The sequence below is a fragment of the Eucyclogobius newberryi genome, unplaced genomic scaffold (assembly GCF_026437365.1).
Source record: "Eucyclogobius newberryi isolate DKJ021-1_F unplaced genomic scaffold, fEucNew1.0.hap1 SCAF_18, whole genome shotgun sequence".
Lineage (NCBI taxonomy): Eukaryota > Metazoa > Chordata > Actinopteri > Gobiiformes > Gobiidae > Eucyclogobius > Eucyclogobius newberryi.
The window spans coordinates 26,365,210-26,387,123 of record NW_027315812.1 but is presented as its reverse complement, the minus strand read 5'-3'; the positions used below and the strand labels follow the sequence as shown (position 1 = coordinate 26,387,123).

At 40.9% G+C, this 21,914-nt stretch overlaps 1 protein-coding gene across 1 annotated transcript in view; it reads right to left on the bottom strand.

Annotated features, from left to right (window-relative positions):
* Positions 1–6,530: 6,530 nt before the first annotated feature.
* Positions 6,531–21,914, bottom strand: part of LOC140364812 (partitioning defective 3 homolog) — a 554,921-nt gene continuing 539,537 nt past the window's right edge. Inside the window, exon 24 of the mRNA XM_072451184.1 lies at positions 6,531–7,074. Within this exon, the coding sequence (XP_072307285.1) occupies positions 6,708–7,074 (367 nt within the window). The 3' untranslated portion in view covers positions 6,531–6,707. The remainder of the gene's footprint in view (positions 7,075–21,914) is intronic.

Genomic DNA, 21,914 nt, shown 5'->3' with positions numbered 1-21,914 from the left:
GCTCTTACTTACATTTCATTAGTGTTATTAGCATTGGATGTTTTTGTACACAAATGGGGTAATGCTTTATTTAAAAAAAAAAAAACGTCTAAATTGCTGCTAATTTGCATATCCGGTTACACTGTTAAATGTATGTTTATTTTAATTCATTCAACTAATATTAACATATTCTTCTGCATACAGTTATTTTGCTGCTTTTTTCATACATCTATTAGTAAACATCTTATTACTACTATTTATTAAGATCTTAAGACTTTGTTTTGAATAAGCGTTAATAAATACATTAAATAGAAGTGGTACTAGGCCTTACATTAATATGTCAAAAATTAAATCAAATCATATTACTAAACAGTAATAAGAAGTTCAATAATAGGAAAGTGTTTTACTGCAGCAGATGTGACATAAGTAGAGGTAATTCCACGACTGTTACCTAGCAACCATATTGTAAACAAGAGCCAATATCCATATAAATTACAGTTAAGATCTGACCAACAAAAATACCATTATAACGCCTTTATTTTGTTGCGACTGTTTATACTGTTAGAAAAAACGATTTTTTTACTGGAATGTCGCGTATTGATGACATCACAGAGAGATTCAGCTTCCTTCCTGTAATTTTCAACATTTAGTCTATAATTTTTCATCACAAATACAACTTGACAGACAAAATATAATATACATAAATCTATGCTCTATACTACACTCTCGCTCCACTACTTCTTCTCTTTTTTCAAGTTGCTGTTACTACAAATAAATCTCATGTATTTCATTCATGTTTCATGTTTGTGGTAACAATAATTCCGATGTTTTTGGGATAAAACATGCCCAGCTTTATTGAAAAAGTCCAGTATGTACAGTGGTCATGAGATTACAAAAGGATTGCACTGAGTTACACAATCACCACCAGAGTACCATATATTATGGATAATAAACGTGTCAGAGGCTGCTCGTAAAAATATATTTCTCATTTTTCCCATGAGAGAGAAAAAAATACCCAGAATACAATAACTTTATGGGGAAAATCCACATTTCACAGAGACGGAGACATTAATTACAAAACACAAATCATAAACATGCATTAAAGGAGGTCATCATGATCACATTTGCATATCAGAGGGAGGGCTGGGTGCAAAAAGTAATGTCTATGACAAAAGTGGCTTGAATTTAGAATATCAATCTTGTTTTTCATACATTTGACGAGCTTATTTTTAGGACTAGACTTTTGGAATATTTCAAAGTAAAAGAAAAAGACAAAAATAGCAGAAGAATTGCCTTTTAAGCTAAATTCTATATTAACAGAAGGGCAAGATTTGAAAATAACTACACCTTAATCAGCCTTATTAAAGCATGAAGAAAGACTTAATACATAATGCACAGTTAGTTTATTAAGATGATTCAGGCTTAGTCAACACTTGAATGAACCTGCTTCACTTTAATAATGTGTTTATTATATTATTATTATTAAGGCTATTAAATGTGCAGTTATTAATACTGCATAATACATAAGTCAACTAAACAAGTTAAAAAAGAAACATTTTACAATTTTGGTGAAAACAACAAAATCATTAAATATTAAACCAGCCATACATCTTTGAAACAAGTTTAAAAGTTTGTGCTTACCGACCAAATGGCGACGCTTTGAATGACGGTTCTTTAAACTATTTATGATATGTTAATACAGTGTTAATAAGCGCTAGTTATTTGTTTATAAGGCATTTACAAGCATGTATCTCTTGGTCATTAAAAGAAAGCATTGTATTAATATTCTTATATACATTTCATACATGATTTATAAACACATGTTATTAATGGTTTATTAACATTTATAAGGAATTTTAACCCATCTACAAATGCTAATAAATGCCTTATAAGTACATAAAAAAACAAGCGTTTATTAATGATTAAAAACAGTTTAAGGAACCTTTTTTTGTGTTGTTACCAACTAAATAAATACAAACTACTCATTTTAACTCATTTAGATCATCACATTTTGCAGTGTTGCAGGCACAATCACATAAACAATAAACAGAAATAATATAAAACGTTGTTCATAACCTCATGTTAGGAGCCAGGGCCCGGCGGAGCAGCACCGATTACTCCATTGACTGAATCATCTGCAAGGTCGGGAGCCCCCTTCTGGCCCCCCCCGCCTCATCCCTCCCACTCACAGGCTTATCAGCAGCAGAATATACCGGGAGAACATAGGATTCATGCACTGTTAACACGTGTTCGCCTACGCTTTCCTCCACGATAAACCCGAGCGTACAGGAGCTTTTCATACAAGTGTGATGAAATGAAGCCGCGCCATCGCATGAATTAAATCAGATGTGTATTGATAAAGTGTAAATCCACGAAAGGCTAGTGCAGTTCTCTTTAGGGAATCAACAGTGAACTTTAAATGAACTGCTGGCTCAATGTGCAGCGTCGATTTACCAAAGTGTCTGGGAAATAGTGTTCCAAATACTCAAAGGGTAAGATCTAGTTTACTCAAATACTAAATAAGACATTCTCCATATATTTTTTGTACATATTCAATATTTTTTGTATCTAATATGTACATTAGACATTTAAATCTTGCATTGTCCATTTGCCAGACTCACATTTCCCAAGATATGTGCAAATTTGGCAATTTTTTACACATTAAATGCCTTATTTTTATATAAAAGATGGCAAACTTGCATTACATTTTTCTTACATTTAGGTAAGTAAACTACCGAATTTTTTTAAAATGTATATCTTTAAATTTTATATTTGTTCCCAACTCACCTGTTCCTCACTTTAAATCCTATTATCATTATTTCTTTCAATTAAAGGGAAGTTCATCTCAACTCCATTCTTTAATATTTTCTAAATCATGAAAAAAGAAAGTAAAAAGACTAATGCCACACATTTCCAACATTGCAAAATATAAGGATTTACCACTTAATTGTAAAAACCCCAAGTTACAAAACCACCACTTAAGCCAATCTCTAAATGCTAATGCTAATGCTATATGGCTAAAGTTGCCCGGGCTCACAGACTGGGAGCCTTTTGAAGAATACATGTCTAATTATTGCTGCCGATCCGCTCCCAATCGGCTCGTGCATCAATGGCTTTAATCATGAAAGAGAAACAAAATCAGCTCCATTGTATTGGCCCGTCCCACCCACGGCCCACCCGGAGCCCACCCGGGGCCCAGACATGTGGCTCTGCAGAGGGCTGAGCGGGAGAAAGAGTCACAGTTCAGGGCCCAAATTGTAGCAGTGAATTTTGGCTAATGCTTGCTAATATGGGCTATTGGTAAGGTGGGCTAGGATTAGGCATTGTCAAAAGGTGTAAGAGTTCTATTCAAAATCCTGCCCTCCTTTAAGCCTGCAGCCGCTCCAGAAGTATATTTGACCAACATTTCAAATATTAAAGGGCTGTAACCAAATAAAGTTTGTTTTGTTCCAGTACAGATACTTTTTAGGGTCCAAATTAAACCGTTGAGTGCATTCTTCATGTAAGACAAGGGAACGCAATACGTCGATCTCAAAGGTGCTTTTTCTGAGGCTGACACAATGAAAACACAACTGGGTACAATTATCTCTGATGTAAAAGCAAAAGATCCTACTAAATAAATGAATGAAAAACGTTTGGATTCTCAAGACGCACCAGAGGTCTTGTTTATAATGTATGTACGTAAAAAAAAAAGAAAAGTTAAACGGGTGAAGGGTGAAAATTTCATGTGAAAATTAGCAATACGGTACAAAACAATGAACTTTGTGTGAAAATCAGAGCTCAAGACAGATAAGTGAGCAATTTTCAAATTTGCAGAGATTTATGGACGTTTTTTTAAATCCATACAAAGACTTTATGGGAATTCCACGATTTTTTCAATAAATGAGACCCCTCAACCCTGACGATCGGCGCAGAAGAACTCAGTTGAACAGAACGTGACACCGACTATATAAAACAGCCTTGAGTTGCCATGGTAGCATTGAAAGATTGGTTAAATGCAAAGTCTGCCCTAAAAACTAAGCACTGACATTTATTTTTGAGGTGTTTTGAGGCTTCATGTCAGATGAACTCCTTTGCCTACACTGCACTGGAATAGAACCTTCGCCTAGAGCTGCCCATTGCCTCAAAAACAAAGAGGAATAAAACACGCAGTTTATTCAAAGTGGGATTTTCATATGGAATGGAAGAGAAGGGTTGAGTGGTCACAGAAGCTAAGCCTATACTTGAAGCTGCTTAACCTCCAACACTTTGTCGCCACATGCCAGCGTCGGTCTGGGCTCCCGAACCCATCTGCAAACATGTGACTGCACTCACACAGTCGCCAAGGGCCCCGGCTCCAGCAAACATGCTCAGGATCCAGTCTTGTGTTTGGGATTAAGCTTGTCAGGTCAGCTTCTTGTCCGGTAAGCTGGACGGAGGGCAACGATTCAGTGGTTTGGTCCAAAAAGAGTGGTTTTGTTGGGAAAGAAGTAGCAATGGTGATGATTTGCCATTGGGTCGTCATTGGGATATTTGTAGAGTCAAAAATTGCTTCTAACTGGTCACTGGTCCATGGGTTTCAGAATGATGCGAAATTGAAACCATTTTCGCATAAAAAAGGAAGACTGAATTTGGACAAAATCAGAACTTAACAAGGGAAAACGATGAGGAATCAAGGGGTTCGCCAAGGTTATCCAGCAGTTCTCTTATGTCCCAAAGCTCGGCGATTCAATCCTTGTTCAGACTTGAGCATAATGCCGATATGTCCTTGGGCCAGACACTCCAGAAACCTTGGCTTAAGCGTAATGCGGTTGTAGAGGCCGTTGGCGCAGATTGGCAGCCACGTTTCTATCATTTATCCCATGTTTCTATCGTTTATCCCACGTTTCTATCGTTTATCCCACGTTTCTATCGTTTATCCCACGTTTCTATCGTTTATCCCATGTTTCTATCGTTTATCCCACGTTTCTATCGTTTATCCCACGTTTCTATTGTTTATCCCACGTTTCTATCGTTTATCCCACGTTTCTATCGTTTATCCCACGTTTCTATCATTTATCCCACGTTTCTATCGTTTATCCCACGTTTCTATCGTTTATCCCACGTTTCTATCGTTTATCCCACGTTTCTATCGTTTATCCCACGTTTCTATCGTTTATCCCACGTTTCTATCGTTTATCCCACGTTTCTATCGTTTATCCCACGTTTCTATCGTTTATCCCACGTTTCTATCGTTTATCCCACGTTTCTATCGTTTATCCCACGTTTCTATCGTTTATCCCACGTTTCTATCGTTTATCCCACGTTTCTATCGTTTATCCCACGTTTCTATCGTTTATCCCACGTTTCTATTGTTTATCCCACGTTTCTATCGTTTATCCCACGTTTCTATCGTTTATCCCACGTTTCTATCGTTTATCCCACGTTTCTATCGTTTATCCCACGTTTCTATCGTTTATCCCACGTTTCTATCGTTTATCCCACGTTTCTATCGTTTATCCCACGTTTCTATCGTTTATCCCACGTTTCTATCGTTTATCCCACGTTTCTATCGTTTATCCCACGTTTCTATCGTTTATCCCACGTTTCTATCGTTTATCCCACGTTTCTATCGTTTATCCCACGTTTCTATCGTTTATCCCACGTTTCTATCGTTTATCCCACGTTTCTATCGTTTATCCCACGTTTCTATCGTTTATCCCACGTTTCTATCGTTTATCCCACGTTTCTTTCGACTAGAGTTCCAAATATTGCGATTCTAGACAATGCTTTGTTAGGCTATTATTACAAAGACCAAGAAAAGGATGAAGTTAGCACAGTTTCAAACCCCTATTGAACATTGGCAGTGCAATTGTCAAAACAGTACCAAAATGCATGATAAAAAGTACCAAAACATGCATGATAAAAAGTACCAAGAAATGCATGATTAACTTGTGTACACCAGGAAACATGTTATTAAAGGGGCACATTGTAGCTTCTTACACAGCGTTACACAATATGGCATTAAATTGATCAATAACACTTTATAAGCCTTAATAAAACATGAACAAAGACTTAATTCATAGTGAACAATTTGCTTATTAAAAATGATACTTAATAAATACCCTAACTAACTCCAAACCCTTCATTAAGGCTAAATGAGGTGTAGTTATTGTACATTTTCCTCCATGGAGATATATCACTTTAAAGCCATGCTGTGGAACATTCTAGAGAAAGCAATTGCAGCCACATGGAGAAAAATATTGACGGACCCTAAACTAGAAATGTTAAATAGCTTTAATACCCTCATTTTTGGCACTAGTGGTTTATAGAAAAATATAAAACAAAAGACTGGGGATATGTAACTAATAACTACACATTAGTAAAACATGAACAAAGACTTAATTTATATTGAACACACTGAATTATTCAGGCTTAGTTAGGGCTAGGTTAATAATTCAGTTGTGACAATGCCTTAAAAAAAAAACAAATCAATCATTATCAATTAAGTTCATGCTTTATTAAAGGTATTAAAAGTGACATTATTATAAACTGTAATTTCAATAATATTCAATTTAAGCATGCTGAAGGCACTCGCTCGTTACAATGACACTAAGTATATGACTAGAATCATCACTGTTTGATACTTTAGCTGTAAAAGGATCACAGTTCTTTTATAAAATCTTTAAATATTAAAATCTCATACAAACCATAAAATTCCACTCACTTATAAAAACTTTGTTCCCTATGCAATTTTCAATCAGTTTGTGTCACGAGTAAAACGGCCTCCCTTTTTCCAAACTGTGCAGGTTGAGTTTGGCGATTTGGCGCGGCGAAGGCGGGACGTCCTGTCGGTAAGGGCCCTTGGGCGTCGGCGTCGGGGTAACGGGTTGCTGGATGTTGTTGTTGTTTGGGGGCGTGTCCTGTGCTTGTGGGGGGCGGGGCTTGTTGGCTTCCTGCTCCCTGCGCCTCTGCTCTTGCCGCAGGAGCTCCTGGGTTTCCAGCAGCACGCGGGCGTTGAAGTTTGACCCTCCCAGGTAGCCGTTGCGCGGGCCCGGGCTCATGGAGAAGCGGGGGTCCTTGTGCTGGACGTCCCACGAGTCCAGGGAGGCGGTGCCGGGGTTGAGATGGGGCTGCCTGAAAGGGGAAAATCAGGAGAAAAAGTTAGTTCTGTTGCTAAATTTCATCACTTTATCAATTATGAGCCTCAAGAGCCTCAACTTCCATCCAAAAACTATCTAACTAACTAACTAACTAACTAACTAACTAACTAATCTATCTGGATTTGTTTTTGAGTGATCATATTGGTCCAAAATAGAAACAATTGCTTTCGTTTTGGCACACATTTTGTTCTGCGCCTTCCAAGTCTCTGTGTGCCCATGTGACTCTCAGTTTGTCCTCAGTGCATCAGATTTGTCTTTTTAACCAGACTAATGAGGTACAATAGAAATAGAAGAGCAATAAAGCTAAAGCGGGGAATGTATGTTTACACAAGCGTTCTCAAAAGTACAGTAATAAAGAAACCATCCATCTGATCTACAAACTTTCAACATATTCAACAGTGTTAGTCGGACTGCAAGTGATCTGTATTACTGACTAATTATTCCTTCAAATGTAATCGAATAACTACTCTGATTCAAAATGAATTAGATTATTGATTACTATTAAGTCACTTTTTGAGAAAAAATGTAATGTACAACTTCCTACTTAGAAAATACGTGCTAGTAACTAGTTATTTATGAACTCTGATCATGGCAAAAAAAAGGACTTCATCTAATTTGTGAATTTTACCGCAACTTATGAAACGGTAGAAACAGCAAGACAATTACACCAAAAAATAGCCACAAAAAAAGGGGCGCATACTTTAATATTTGGTAGGACCACCTTTAACGTTGATCGCAGCACACTTTCGCTGTGGTGTCATTTAAATAAGCTATAAGCAATGTTTAAAGATGTGTTGATGATGGAGAGAGTGACCACTGCACAAAGAGAGTGACCACTGCACAAAGAGAGTGACCACTGCACAAAGAGAGTGACCACTGCACAAAGAGAGTGACCACTGCACAAAGAGAGAGACCACTGCACAAAGAGAGTGACCACTGCACAAAGAGAGTGACCACTGCACAAAGAGAGTGACCACTGCACAAAGAGAGTGACCACTGCACAAAGAGAGAGACCACTGCACAAAGAGAGAGACCACTGCACAAAGAGAGTGACCACTGCACAAAGAGAGTGACCACTGCACAAAGAGAGTGACCACTGCACAAAGAGAGAGACCACTGCACAAAGAGAGTGACCACTGCACAAAGAGAGTGACCACTGCACAAAGAGAGAGACCACTGCACAAAGAGCGTGACCACTGCACAAAGAGAGTGACCACTGCACAAAGAGAGTGACCACTGCACAAAGAGAGTGACCGCTGCACAAAGAGAGTGACCGCTGCACACAGAGAGTGACCTCTGCACACAGAGAGAGACCATTGCACAAAGAGAGTGACCACTGCACAAAGAGAGTGACCGCTGCACACAGAGAGTGACCTCTGCACACAGAGTTACCACTGCACAAAGAGAGTGACCACTGCACACAGAGAGAGACCACTGCACAAAGAGAGAGACCACTGCACAAAGAGAGAGACCACTGCACAAAGAGAGAGACCACTGCACAAAGAGAGAGACCACTGCACACAGAGTTACCACTGCACAAAGAGAGTGACCACTGCACACAGAGAGAGACCACTGCACAAAGAGAGTGACCACTGCACAAAGAGAGTGACCACTGCACAAAGAGAGTGACCACTGCACACAGAGAGAGACCACTGCACAAAGAGAGAGACCACTGCACACAGAGTTACCACTGCACAAAGAGAGTGACCACTGCACACAGAGAGAGACCACTGCACAAAGAAAGTGACCACTGCACAAAGAGAGTGACCACTGCACAAAGAGATTGACCACTGCACAAAGAGAGTGACCACTGCACACAGAGAGTTACCACTGCACAAAGAGAGTGACCACTGCACAAAGAGAGTGACCACTGCACAAAGAGAGTGACCACTGCACAAAGAGAGAGACCACTGCACAAAGAGAGTGACCACTGCACAAAGAGAGTGACCTCTGCACACAGAGTTACCACTGCACAAAGAGAGTGACCACTGCACACAGAGAGAGACCACTGCACAAAGAGAGAGACCACTGCACAAAGAGAGAGACCACTGCACAAAGAGAGAGACCACTGCACAAAGAGAGAGACCACTGCACACAGAGTTACCACTGCACAAAGAGAGTGACCACTGCACACAGAGAGAGACCACTGCACAAAGAGAGTGACCACTGCACAAAGAGAGTGACCACTGCACAAAGAGAGTGACCACTGCACACAGAGAGAGACCACTGCACAAAGAGAGAGACCACTGCACACAGAGTTACCACTGCACAAAGAGAGTGACCACTGCACACAGAGAGAGACCACTGCACAAAGAAAGTGACCACTGCACAAAGAGAGTGACCACTGCACAAAGAGATTGACCACTGCACAAAGAGAGTGACCACTGCACACAGAGAGTTACCACTGCACAAAGAGAGTGACCACTGCACAAAGAGAGTGACCACTGCACAAAGAGAGTGACCACTGCACAAAGAGAGAGACCACTGCACAAAGAGAGTGACCACTGCACAAAGAGAGTGACCACTGCACAAAGAGAGAGACCACTGCACACAGAGTTACCACTGCACAAAGAGAGTGACCACTGCACACAGAGAGAGACCACTGCACAAATAGAGTGACCACTGCACAAAGAGAGAGACCACTGCACACAGAGTGACCACTGCACAAAGAGAGTGACCACTGCACAAAGAGAGTGACCACTGCACAAAGAGATTGACCACTGCACAAAGAGAGTGACCACTGCACAAAGAGAGTGACCACTGCACAAAGAGAGTGACCACTGCACAAAGAGAGAGACCATTGCACAAAGAGAGTGACCACTGCACAAAGAGAGTGACCACTGCACACAGAGAGTGACCTCTGCACACAGAGTTACCACTGCACAAAGAGAGTGACCACTGCACACAGAGAGAGACCACTGCACAAAGAGAGTGACCACTGCACAAAGAGAGTGACCACTGCACAAAGAGAGAGACCACTGCACAAAGAGAGAGACCACTGCACAAAGAGAGAGACCACTGCACACAGAGTTACCACTGCACAAAGAGAGTGACCACTGCACACAGAGAAAGACCACTGCACAAAGAGAGTGACCACTGCACAAAGAGAGTGACCACTGCACAAAGAGAGTGACCACTGCACACAGAGAGAGACCACTGCACAAAGAGAGAGACCACTGCACACAGAGTTACCACTGCACAAAGAGAGTGACCACTGCACACAGAGAGAGACCACTGCACAAAGAGAGTGACCACTGCACAAAGAGAGTGACCACTGCACAAAGAGATTGACCACTGCACAAAGAGAGTGACCACTGCACACAGAGAGTTACCACTGCACAAAGAGAGTGACCACTGCACAAAGAGAGTGACCACTGCACAAAGAGAGTGACCACTGCACAAAGAGAGAGACCACTGCACAAAGAGAGTGACCACTGCACAAAGAGAGTGACCACTGCACAAAGAGAGAGACCACTGCACACAGAGTTACCACTGCACAAAGAGAGTGACCACTGCACACAGAGAGAGACCACTGCACAAATAGAGTGACCACTGCACAAAGAGAGAGACCACTGCACACAGAGTGACCACTGCACAAAGAGAGTGACCACTGCACAAAGAGAGTGACCACTGCACAAAGAGATTGACCACTGCACAAAGAGAGTGACCACTGCACAAAGAGAGTGACCACTGCACAAAGAGAGTGACCACTGCACAAAGAGGGAGACCACTGCACAAAGAGAGTGACCACTGCACAAAGAGAGTGACCACTGCACACAGAGTTACCACTGCACAAAGAGAGTGACCACTGCACAAAGAGAGAGACCACTGCACACAGAGTGACCACTGCACAAAGAGAGTGACCACTGCACACAGAGAGAGACCACTGCACACAGAGTGACCACTGCACAAAGAGAGAGACCACTGCACAAAGAGAGTGACCACTGCACAAAGAGAGTGACCACTGCACACAGAGTTACCACTGCACAAAGAGAGTGACCACTGCACAAAGAGAGAGACCACTGCACACAGAGTGACCACTGCACAAAGAGAGTGACCACTGCACAAAGAGAGAGACCACTGCACAGAGAGTGACCACTGCACAAAGAGAGAGACCACTGAACAAAGAGAGTGACCACTGCACAAAGAGAGTGACCACTGCACACAGAGTTACCACTGCACAAAGAGAGTGACCACTGCACAAAGAGAGTGACCACTGCACACAGAGTTACCACTGCACAAAGAGAGTGACCACTGCACACAGAGAGAGACCACTGCACAAAGAGAGTGACCACTGCACAAAGAGAGTGACCACTGCACAAAGAGATTGACCACTGCACAAAGAGAGTGACCACTGCACACAGAGAGTTACCACTGCACAAAGAGAGTGACCACTGCACAAAGAGAGTGACCACTGCACAAAGAGAGTGACCACTGCACAAAGAGAGAGACCACTGCACAAAGAGAGTGACCACTGCACAAAGAGAGTGACCACTGCACAAAGAGAGAGACCACTGCACACAGAGTTACCACTGCACAAAGAGAGTGACCACTGCACACAGAGAGAGACCACTGCACAAATAGAGTGACCACTGCACAAAGAGAGAGACCACTGCACACAGAGTGACCACTGCACAAAGAGAGTGACCACTGCACAAAGAGAGTGACCACTGCACAAAGAGATTGACCACTGCACAAAGAGAGTGACCACTGCACAAAGAGAGTGACCACTGCACAAAGAGAGTGACCACTGCACAAAGAGAGAGACCACTGCACAAAGAGAGTGACCACTGCACAAAGAGAGTGACCACTGCACACAGAGTTACCACTGCACAAAGAGAGTGACCACTGCACAAAGAGAGAGACCACTGCACACAGAGTGACCACTGCACAAAGAGAGTGACCACTGCACACAGAGAGAGACCACTGCACACAGAGTGACCACTGCACAAAGAGAGAGACCACTGCACAAAGAGAGTGACCACTGCACAAAGAGAGTGACCACTGCACACAGAGTTACCACTGCACAAAGAGTGACCACTGCACAAAGAGAGAGACCACTGCACACAGAGTGACCACTGCACAAAGAGAGTGACCACTGCACAAAGAGAGAGACCACTGCACAGAGAGTGACCACTGCACAAAGAGAGAGACCACTGAACAAAGAGAGTGACCACTGCACAAAGAGAGTGACCACTGCACACAGAGTTACCACTGCACAAAGAGAGTGACCACTGCACAAAGAGAGTGGCCACTGCACACAGAGTTACCACTGCACAAAGAGAGAGACCACTGCACACAGAGTGACCACTGCACAAAGAGTGACCACTGCACAAAGAGAGTGACCACTGCACAAAGAGATTGACCACTGCACAAAGAGAGTGACCACTGCACAAAGAGAGTGACCACTGCACAAAGAGCGTGACCGCTGCACAAAGAGAGTGATCACTGCACAAAGAGAGTGACCACTGCACAAAGAGAGTGACCACTGCACAAAGAGAGTGACCACTGCACAAAGAGAGAGACCACTGCACAAAGAGAGTGACCACTGCACAAAGAGAGTGACCACTGCACACAGAGTTACCACTGCACAAAGAGAGTGACCACTGCACAAAGAGAGTGACCACTGCACAAAGAGAGAGACCACTGCACAAAGAGAGTGACCACTGCACAAAGAGAGTGACCACTGCACACAGAGTTACCACTGCACAAAGAGAGTGACCACTGCACAAAGAGAGTGACCACTGCACAAAGAGAGAGACCACTGCACAAAGAGAGTGACCACTGCACAAAGAGAGTGACCACTGCACACAGAGTTACCACTGCACAAAGAGAGTGACCGCTGCACAAAGAGAGTGACCACTGCACAAAGAGAGTGACCACTGCACAAAGAGAGTGACCACTGCACAAAGAGAGTGACCACTGCACAAAGAGAGAGACCACTGCACAAAGAGAGTGACCACTGCACAAAGAGAGTGACCACTGCACACAGAGTTACCACTGCACAAAGAGAGTGACCACTGCACAAAGAGAGTGACCACTGCACAAAGAGAGAGACCACTGCACAAAGAGTGACCACTGCACAAAGAGAGTGACCACTGCACACAGAGTTACCACTGCACAAAGAGAGTGACCACTGCACAAAGAGAGTGACCACTGCACAAAGTCTTCTCCAGCTCGTCCCAAACACTCTCTCTGGGGTTCAGAGCTGTAGTACAATAGTTTCTGCTTCTCCTTAGACGTTTTCTCTGCTCGATGCCAGTGATTTGACCCTTCTCTAACACACTGACGACTTTTCCATGACCACGGGATTTGTCTGTCCACGTGGTTGTTTCAGAAATGATGATTATATATATATATATATATATATATATATATATATATATATATATATATATATATATATATATATATATATATATATATTTCTGCTGTAAAAGTCCATCTTCACTCCAGAAAGCTCAACGCAAAAAAGTATATTCAAGTATTCAAGCTTTATTCACTCTTAAAAATAATAAAAACCTGGAACTAAACTTGTACGGTGTTGCATGCCAAGCTGAAAGGCTTGTTAAAGGCTTGTGTTAAAGGCTTGTGTTAATTGAGTGGCGGTGCTTATGTGAGGCTTTTGGCCCTTTGACTTTCTAAGATTGGAGGATATAATAAGAATGTGTAGTAAACCAGGCCAGGACACTTAGTTTTGGTTAGTCACAAATAAAGACTATTTTTCTAGGTCAGTTGTATTAGAAAGATATTCAAAAGAGTGTTTTATGATCTCTTAAAGGCCCAGTCACGCACGCTCCCAGACACAATGATTACAGTCCTGTTACTTCCACACCGTAACCAAACTGAACTGTTACTGTAAAAGTACGGCCAGCCATTAAACCCTCGTTAGAGCTTTTACGGCTCTATTGACATGTCTGCGTGACCACGTCTGCTCTGGCTGTTTCCTCGGGTGTAAGAACGGAACGTCACTGGAAATCAATGAAAATAATGTGTTTTGCTGTTTCTGTGTTTTTTCTGACTGGTTTCAATATTTATTTATATTTTTATCATTTTTAAATAACAAAAAAAGATCAATAATAAGTGGATAAAAGAGAGATATATTTAGTTTGTACCGTCTAACTATCTGAATGCAGTTTGAACGATGTACGATGTTTTTTTGTTAATTCATGTAAAAAAAAAAAAAAACATTGTATACATTTCTACCAAAAACAAATCAATTATTAATTATTATTAAGGGATTTAGGATTAGGGGAGGAGTTAGCGTAATAATAAAGTAGTTACTAAACCTGAACCGTTCTCATTAAACTTTTACTTCATTATGACTTAAATCTTTGTTCATGCTTTATTAAGGCTAATTATGTGTAGTTTCTATAAAGTGTTACAGAAATATTCCGAATTCAATAAATGCCCGTCTGTATAGTGTGTTTGCGATGCCAGCGCTCTCCAGACCCTCTGAACATGTCCGCCCTCCTCTGCACGTGCCCTCGGGCTGAAATTGGCCGTGAACAGGCGCGCGTGGTGTCCGCGATGTGTCCACGATGTTCTGCTGCTCTGTTATCGAGATGCATTGAGCTGCAACAAGTGACAGGCGACGGTGTCTTTGAGAAACACCATTCACGCCTTCATGGCTTAAAAGGCTCCGGGACGGGTGCGTGGTGGGGAGGGGTGTTTGGACGGTGGAGTTGATTGTTTAGTGGCAGATGGAAAGTTTGACACAAAAAAAGAAAAGTTAAAAAACTTGACCACATTATTCTGATTTTATTTATTTCCTTCACTTGCTGGATTTAAGACTTGTATTTGAGTATATTTAGAAGACATATTCCCCTCCAGCTTGTCCTGGGTCTTCCCTGGGACTCCTTGCTGTGGGACATGAACACGTCCCCAGGGATGTGCACAAGAGGCTCTAGAACAGATGTCCGAGCCACCTCAGCCGGCTCCTCTCCATGTGGAGGAGCAGCAGCTCTAATCCGAGTTCAGAGTAAGACATTCCCTCAGCAGGATTGTTGTTAATGCCACACTCAAGTGGCAGGTGTCTAAAACCTTTTTATTTTAGAATAAACGTATCGGCAAGAAGTCTTCCCCATATGATTACTTTCTTTCTTTGGACCACAGTATACCTGTAACATCACAGGTTAGCTTTCCCCAACATGCTAATGTAAGTATGCAGATGTAATGTACATGATTCTGGCATTGATTTATGAACTATGAACATTTGCTTTTCTCAGACGTTTTGTGATCAATAACATCTCCAGAGAAACTAGCAGGTGACGGACACTCCAGCAGAAAAGTTCCATAGTGCCCCTTTAAGTTCTAAACGAAATAGAAACATAATAATCAATGTTATTCTTGGACCTGTTCAGCTCTCAGAAACTTAGCCATGACATAAAAACATAATCAACTCCAAGAAACATAAAACCTTCAGATGGAATAAAAGTATTAGTTATGATTTAATCGATTTGATTTCATCGCTCTCTTAAGATTTAACCCAAGTGAACTTTGTGCGAACCTCTTTGAGAATTGGACATCAGTGATTAGTGATTGATTTAACTTTTCCACTTTGCTCCATGGCGGTTCTTAAACAGTGGCTGTGTGGTCTTCTCATTTTCCTGGCCACAGTAACACGACTCTGACTCCTGATGTCTTGGCTCCAAACTCCAGCGTTTGTTCTTTCTCTTTAACGGTCGCTCGATTCCAGCGTGTTTCTGCTTATGGATTTGCGGTCCACGTGGAAGCCTGATCAATGCGCCCTGTAAACACTTCTGTGCACTAAAGTCAAGTACAAGTGGAACAATTATTTAATTTACTTGCCATTGGGAAATTCAACATGCTTTTTTGTAGTAGGCCGTGAAAGAGTCGACAGAGCCTAAAGTATAATTGTAGCTCCATTCTTACTCCGCCCCGCCCACTTTTGTCTCTTTTTGCCAAGGGTCCGACTTCCAGAATAAGGTGAATAATAATAATAATACATTTTAATAAACATACCAGGGTTCTATTCAATTTGGATCAAAGTTGGTCCACATCATCTTGACACACGGGACATTAATAATCATCAATTTGCTATTTTATGCTGGGGCGAGGGCCTTTAACCCTGCTTGCGGCTTTAAACTTGACTTAACTGATACATGCTTTTGTTAAGATGAAATACTCATAATATATAAAGCTAAATTGGATTTTTTTTTAACCTTTATCAAACATTATTTAACCAGGAAAGGCACTGCTGCTATTTGGAATCTACGTTATGATCCTTATGATCTTATCCTGAACATAATATACTTACATGAGTTATGAATGCCCATTGACACATAAGAGAATAGCAAGGAAAACGAGTCCAAAATAGTGTCCCAAGTAACACAAGTAATGCATAGAGACAAATACATATAGTATAAATGAAGATAAAATAGAATAAATGTAGATAATGTTCTTTTTGGACTTTTTGGAGACTGTCTGATCGCATAATCCAACTAACTTCTCCAGCAATGATTCATGGGATTTTTTGTGAGATTGGAACCACCCACTTTAGCAAGACTTAACTTTGGGTCAATGTTTCTAAATTTGGAATCTTTTGCAAACGTTGCCAAAGGTACTATGTCATCGTTTGTGCCATTATCGGACAGTTGTCTCAGATCCCAGTGGAAAAGCGCTCCATCTTTCGGGCCCATCGCGTTGGGAAAGCGCTCCCAGGACAGGCTTTGCCTCAACATTCCTCTTGTAATCTCTGTGTGACTTTCGGAGAAGAATCGAGTGAGCTCAAGCTTGACTTCTGACCCCCGACTTGCACTTCTTCTTTAAACTGCCGCGGCGATGTGCGCCTTCGTTAGCGAGCGCCACTTTCCCACATCCAGACATTAATAACCACCTGGTTATTAAGTCTGCTCTGGACGGCACTCTTTCCTTTCTAAGACTTTGCAGTGAGTGGACAGTAGATATGAAACAAGGGAAAACGAGAGATAGAGGAAGAGAAAGAAAGTAGGAGAGTGAAAGGGAAAAAGGAGAAGATAAAGAAATAGCAGGAGGGAAAAGGGAGAGAGGAAGAGAGAGGGAGATAAGGGATAGAGGAAGAAAGGGGGGTTGATTAGAGAGTGGGAAATAAAAGGGTTAGGGGAAGAGGGCTAGAGTGAGAGTTTCCCTTTTCTTTTCCTTTGTTTTTATCACTGGGATACTTCTGATTTACCATCAAAGTTAGATGCTGTGTTTATTGATTTGATTCATTTGCACTTTTGCCTCCTTTTTTGTCTTCTTGTTGCATTTTTTTCTTACATTGATATGAGTAAATTATAGGTGAAGTTCAAATTGATATCTCGAAATGTAAGATGTTTTTGGTGCAGAGGAGTAACAAAGAAGATACACGTCTACGACAAACGCATGACTGCACAGGAGATACAGTTCTTAACTCCGCAGTGTCTGGCTGAAAGGAATGCCATCAACTGAGGAAAGTTCCCACGAAAATGAAGACTGCGCCGTAAAGTAGAAGTATCATTATTGCAATCATTGAAACGCTTGGACAGAAATTGTTTTAAATGAAAAAAGTGGAAAAAGGCTGATTCTAAATACAGATTTTTATCATTGCGTATTGCTTAGCCTTCATTGTCTCAGTTTTTTGGTCATTTTTTACATTTGACAGAGTTTGACAAACGCACAAAAGACACACACATATTTGTTTCAGTATAAATATTGCAGTGATATATTTTTTTGTGTTGGTGTCCAAGCGAAAAGACAAGAATGCTTTTGTTTTAGGCTTTTGTTTTAGATTATCAATTGCCTGAAATGTTATGCAATGGAACTTTAAGACGACATGTGTTTAATCAAAAAGAGGGGAAGACGATTTATTAGATATGCATTTTATTGGATTGGAAAAGAACTAAAAAGTGTGAGAAAACCTTTTGTAAGATGATACCGATACCGATGTTATTGGAAAAACTTGGACGATATTTTCTATATGTTGTTTAATTACAGTGCACAGATGACTACAACTGAATATTGTTCACTGATGGAACACTCCTGGATGAATGAGGGATTTTAAACAGTTTTTAATATAATTTAATTTCAATTATAATATTTTGAACAAATAAATATTGCTGTAAACTAATTCCTTTTCATGTTCTTTCTATTAAAAAAAAAAAAAGACGGCTCAAATGTATTTTAAAATGTATAGACCCAGTTAGAACACAATAAAAAAAGGAAAATGTTTGATAGAGCTGTTATTTATTAAGCACTAAGTTTAAATATAAATAGGCTACAATATGATAATTATTTGTTAGAGTAAAATTGGCCTTCAGATATATATCAGTGCTTTTGACTCAATGACGTGAATATTGGCCAATTCTGACAAGGGCTCGATATATTGTGCATCCCTAAAATTAATATGAAAATAATTCTAAATAAATAAATACAAATAAACAAAGGGATTTGGGATATTTGGGTAAACTCGACATTACAGAGAAGTGGTTAATTGTTGTTGTTTTGGTGTTAAAACTGTAATAAAACACGCATTGTTCAGTCCAAGATTGTAAAGTGTGGTGAGTGTACGAGTTACTTCATAATCTTTATGTTTTTGGAGAAAATGACCTTTGCAGTTACAAAGTTCAATGAAATAATAAAACATCATTATTTGCAGATTGAATAAGGTTGTCTATGTTAAAAATTCATGTTTCTCTCATGGTTCTTTTAGCCTAGTTGTTACATTTGGTCCTTTACTCGTACGACACATGTTAATGACGACATAAAAAAGACTCTCTTGATGTTTTTGACGAGGATAAAACTTCTTAACCTGCTTAACTGCGTAAAAGCTCCACAAAGCCAGATTAGCATAAACTGTTTTCGCTGTATTCGTCTGGTGCGAGCTGATCTCAAAGGACTTTGTGCGCATTCCTCACTAAAACAATGTTATTCCCAGTACAAAGCTAACATTTGGGCTTTTGTGTGTATCACTTGTCTAATCGTTCTCTCCGTCTCGTAAATGCTGATTCTTCCCAGCTGTTAGAAAGCATCGCCGCTGCCGCACATTTCTCCTCCAAACCCAATTTCCTGCCTTTGTTTGTTATGCTTTGTCAGTCTAAATTTGCTCCACATTCTGGCACAAACGCTGTTCCAAATTGTCTGACTTTGAGTGGAAAAGCACTTCCGAAATGATAAGAAGCCTAGAAGGATATGATCTGTAGTATTAATGAAGGCTCAGATACATTACGTGTATATTATATGAAGAAGTCGATATTGAAACACTTACTCGCAGCGCAACACGTTTCTATCTCCATCAAACCCTTTGGTGCACTGTTGTTTTTAAATGGTGAGGAAAATATACGTAGCTGTAAGATGGCCATGAATAAAAACAGGTAAATTCACTCTTAGAAGAAGAAAACAGGTCAGGTGCCCCAGCTTAGAGAAAATGCAATGTATTATCTTTTTGTTGTAACCATCAGGCCATTTGTTATGTTGTATTTATGCTATTGACCTTTTACAATACCTAACTTTACAAACTTGGTTGAGCTATTATTTAGTCATTTTCATTGATAAAGTTGTAATGTTATAACTGTTTCAGAAATCAGAAGACTGGACAATGGTTTGAACAGCTGTCACTCACACTGCGCCCTCATTGCTCTGCCAGTGTTGCCTTTTGAGTTCCGTCCACCTCACGTTCAGAGCAGTCAATCAATAGCATTTGACTGGTTTCATTTCTGCTGAGGTTTTATGAGGCTAATGTCTAAAGTTTAAATTGGGCGGAAAAAGTCTGACCCAACTTGGCCCGAGTCCGTTCACCTTTGAGCCCCGAGCCCGGACGAGCGCAAGGGAGAAAGACACAGTTTTCTTATCAAATGATGATTATACTGTTTTTATTTTATTTTATCTTTATTTTTCCTTTCCATTCCTTATTAGGAAATGAGAGGTTTTGTCTATAGGAGTTTTTGTTTATAAGAGTTCTTCTATTAAGAGTTAGTCCTAAAAGTGATCTGTCCTTTTCCTCTGTATCTACTGCGTTGCAACACTGGAATTTCCCCATGTGTGGATAATAAAGGAATATCTTATCTTATCTTATTAGTCACGCTGACTTTGTTAAAACGTGTCCGTGCTCAGGTGCAGATCCTGTATGTTGTCACCAGGGAAGAGCGTTCGGGTACTTTTTCAGACTGAATCCAAACCGTAGTCTACATTACACAGCATTTCAGTACGCGACCTTTGGGATAGACGTGGGGCGGGAGGGGTTGATGTTAGGTCGGACGCCAGACTTTTGAAAGAGAAAAAAGTCTTTAATCACTGTCAATCTGAGCCAGTCTTAGTCTTGATCTTTGTCACGTCATGATCGGCCTGTGGTGTCGCTCGAGTCATCAAAATGCACCATTAAAAGCTTCACTTAGCCGTAAGTACATCATGCATGTTAAATGTAATGATGAATTAATATCTCTGTCTGATTATTTTCATTTTTGTCTATATGCTTATTACGTTTTATCATACTATGGTTCAGATTACAAATGCCAATGCAATTCCATACAAGTCCTTGCAAAATAGTCACCCTTGAAGATAAGAATGATCGAAGTAAAAGGAAGGATATTTTTCAAAAGGCCAGACAGCAGCAGTTTTTATTCTAATCTTGGGGGTCAACTGTGACTTAATGAAGTATTTCTCTGGCAAATATCTCCGCTCGATGACTTGAAATGATTGGATTCAAAAGAGCGCGGTTATCAGTGGTTTATAAGGGATTTGAAAGTGTCTTTGAGCGAGAATGAATATGGAAAAAGGGGGAAAAAAGACTTACACTGATGTAAATAGGGAAGAAAAAGAAGAGCGTTGAAAAGGGCAGAGAGGATGTGATAAGAAGGCCCAGACTGACAGGGGCGGCGGCGAGGAAAGGGCGTTTGGGGTTTTCAGGACGGGGGGTCTATGTAAAATAGTTTTGCTGGAAATGAATTGAGTTACAATGAACTTTACCTCAGATGTGAACAGCTGAATGTAACTCTTAATATTTGTTCCGCGTTTTCCCCACTCAAAAGTATAAATGACGTAGACGTAGTGACAAAGTGCTAAATGGTACAGTAGAAGTTGTATTGGTTTTATGGTGAGTGCAAATGTATAAATTATATAGATCATGGTAATAAATGTGTAAATAAAATAATAAAACCTACAATATAAGATAAGATAAGATAATCCTTTATTGTCCACACATGGGGAAATTTCATTGTCGCAACGCAGGTAGATACAGAGGTAGATACAGAGGAAAAGAACAGATCACTTATAGGAAGTTTGAAAAACACTCTCAATAGAAGAACTCTTATAAACAAAAACTCCTATAGACAAAACCTCCCATTTCCCAACAAGGGATGGAGGGGAAAAATAATAAAGATAAAATAAATAAATAAATACCATTGCATGTGATAACGACAGTAATTGCACATGAATATGACAGTATTGCGAGCGTTCAGGACTAACAGTGTTTGTTATAAAGTCTGACAGGAGCAGAAGGAAAGACCTGCGACACCTCTCCTTCACACAGCGAGGGTGGATCAGTCTCTCACTGAAGCTGCTCTCCAGAGCGGACAGAGTGTCCTGCAGAGGGTGAGACTCATGGTCCAGCATAGATGTGAATCTAGCCAGGACCCTTCTGTCCCCACCTCCTGCACCGAGTCCAGAGCACAGCCCAGGACAGAGCTGGACTTCTTGATGACTCTGTCCAGCCTCTTCCTCTCCCTCTCTGTGATGCTGCTGCTCCAGCAGGCCACACCGTACAGGAGGGCTGATGCCACCACAGAGTCGTAGAAGGTCTTCAGGAGTGGCCCTGTCACTCCAAAAGACCTGAGTCTCCTCAGGAGGTAGAGCCCACTC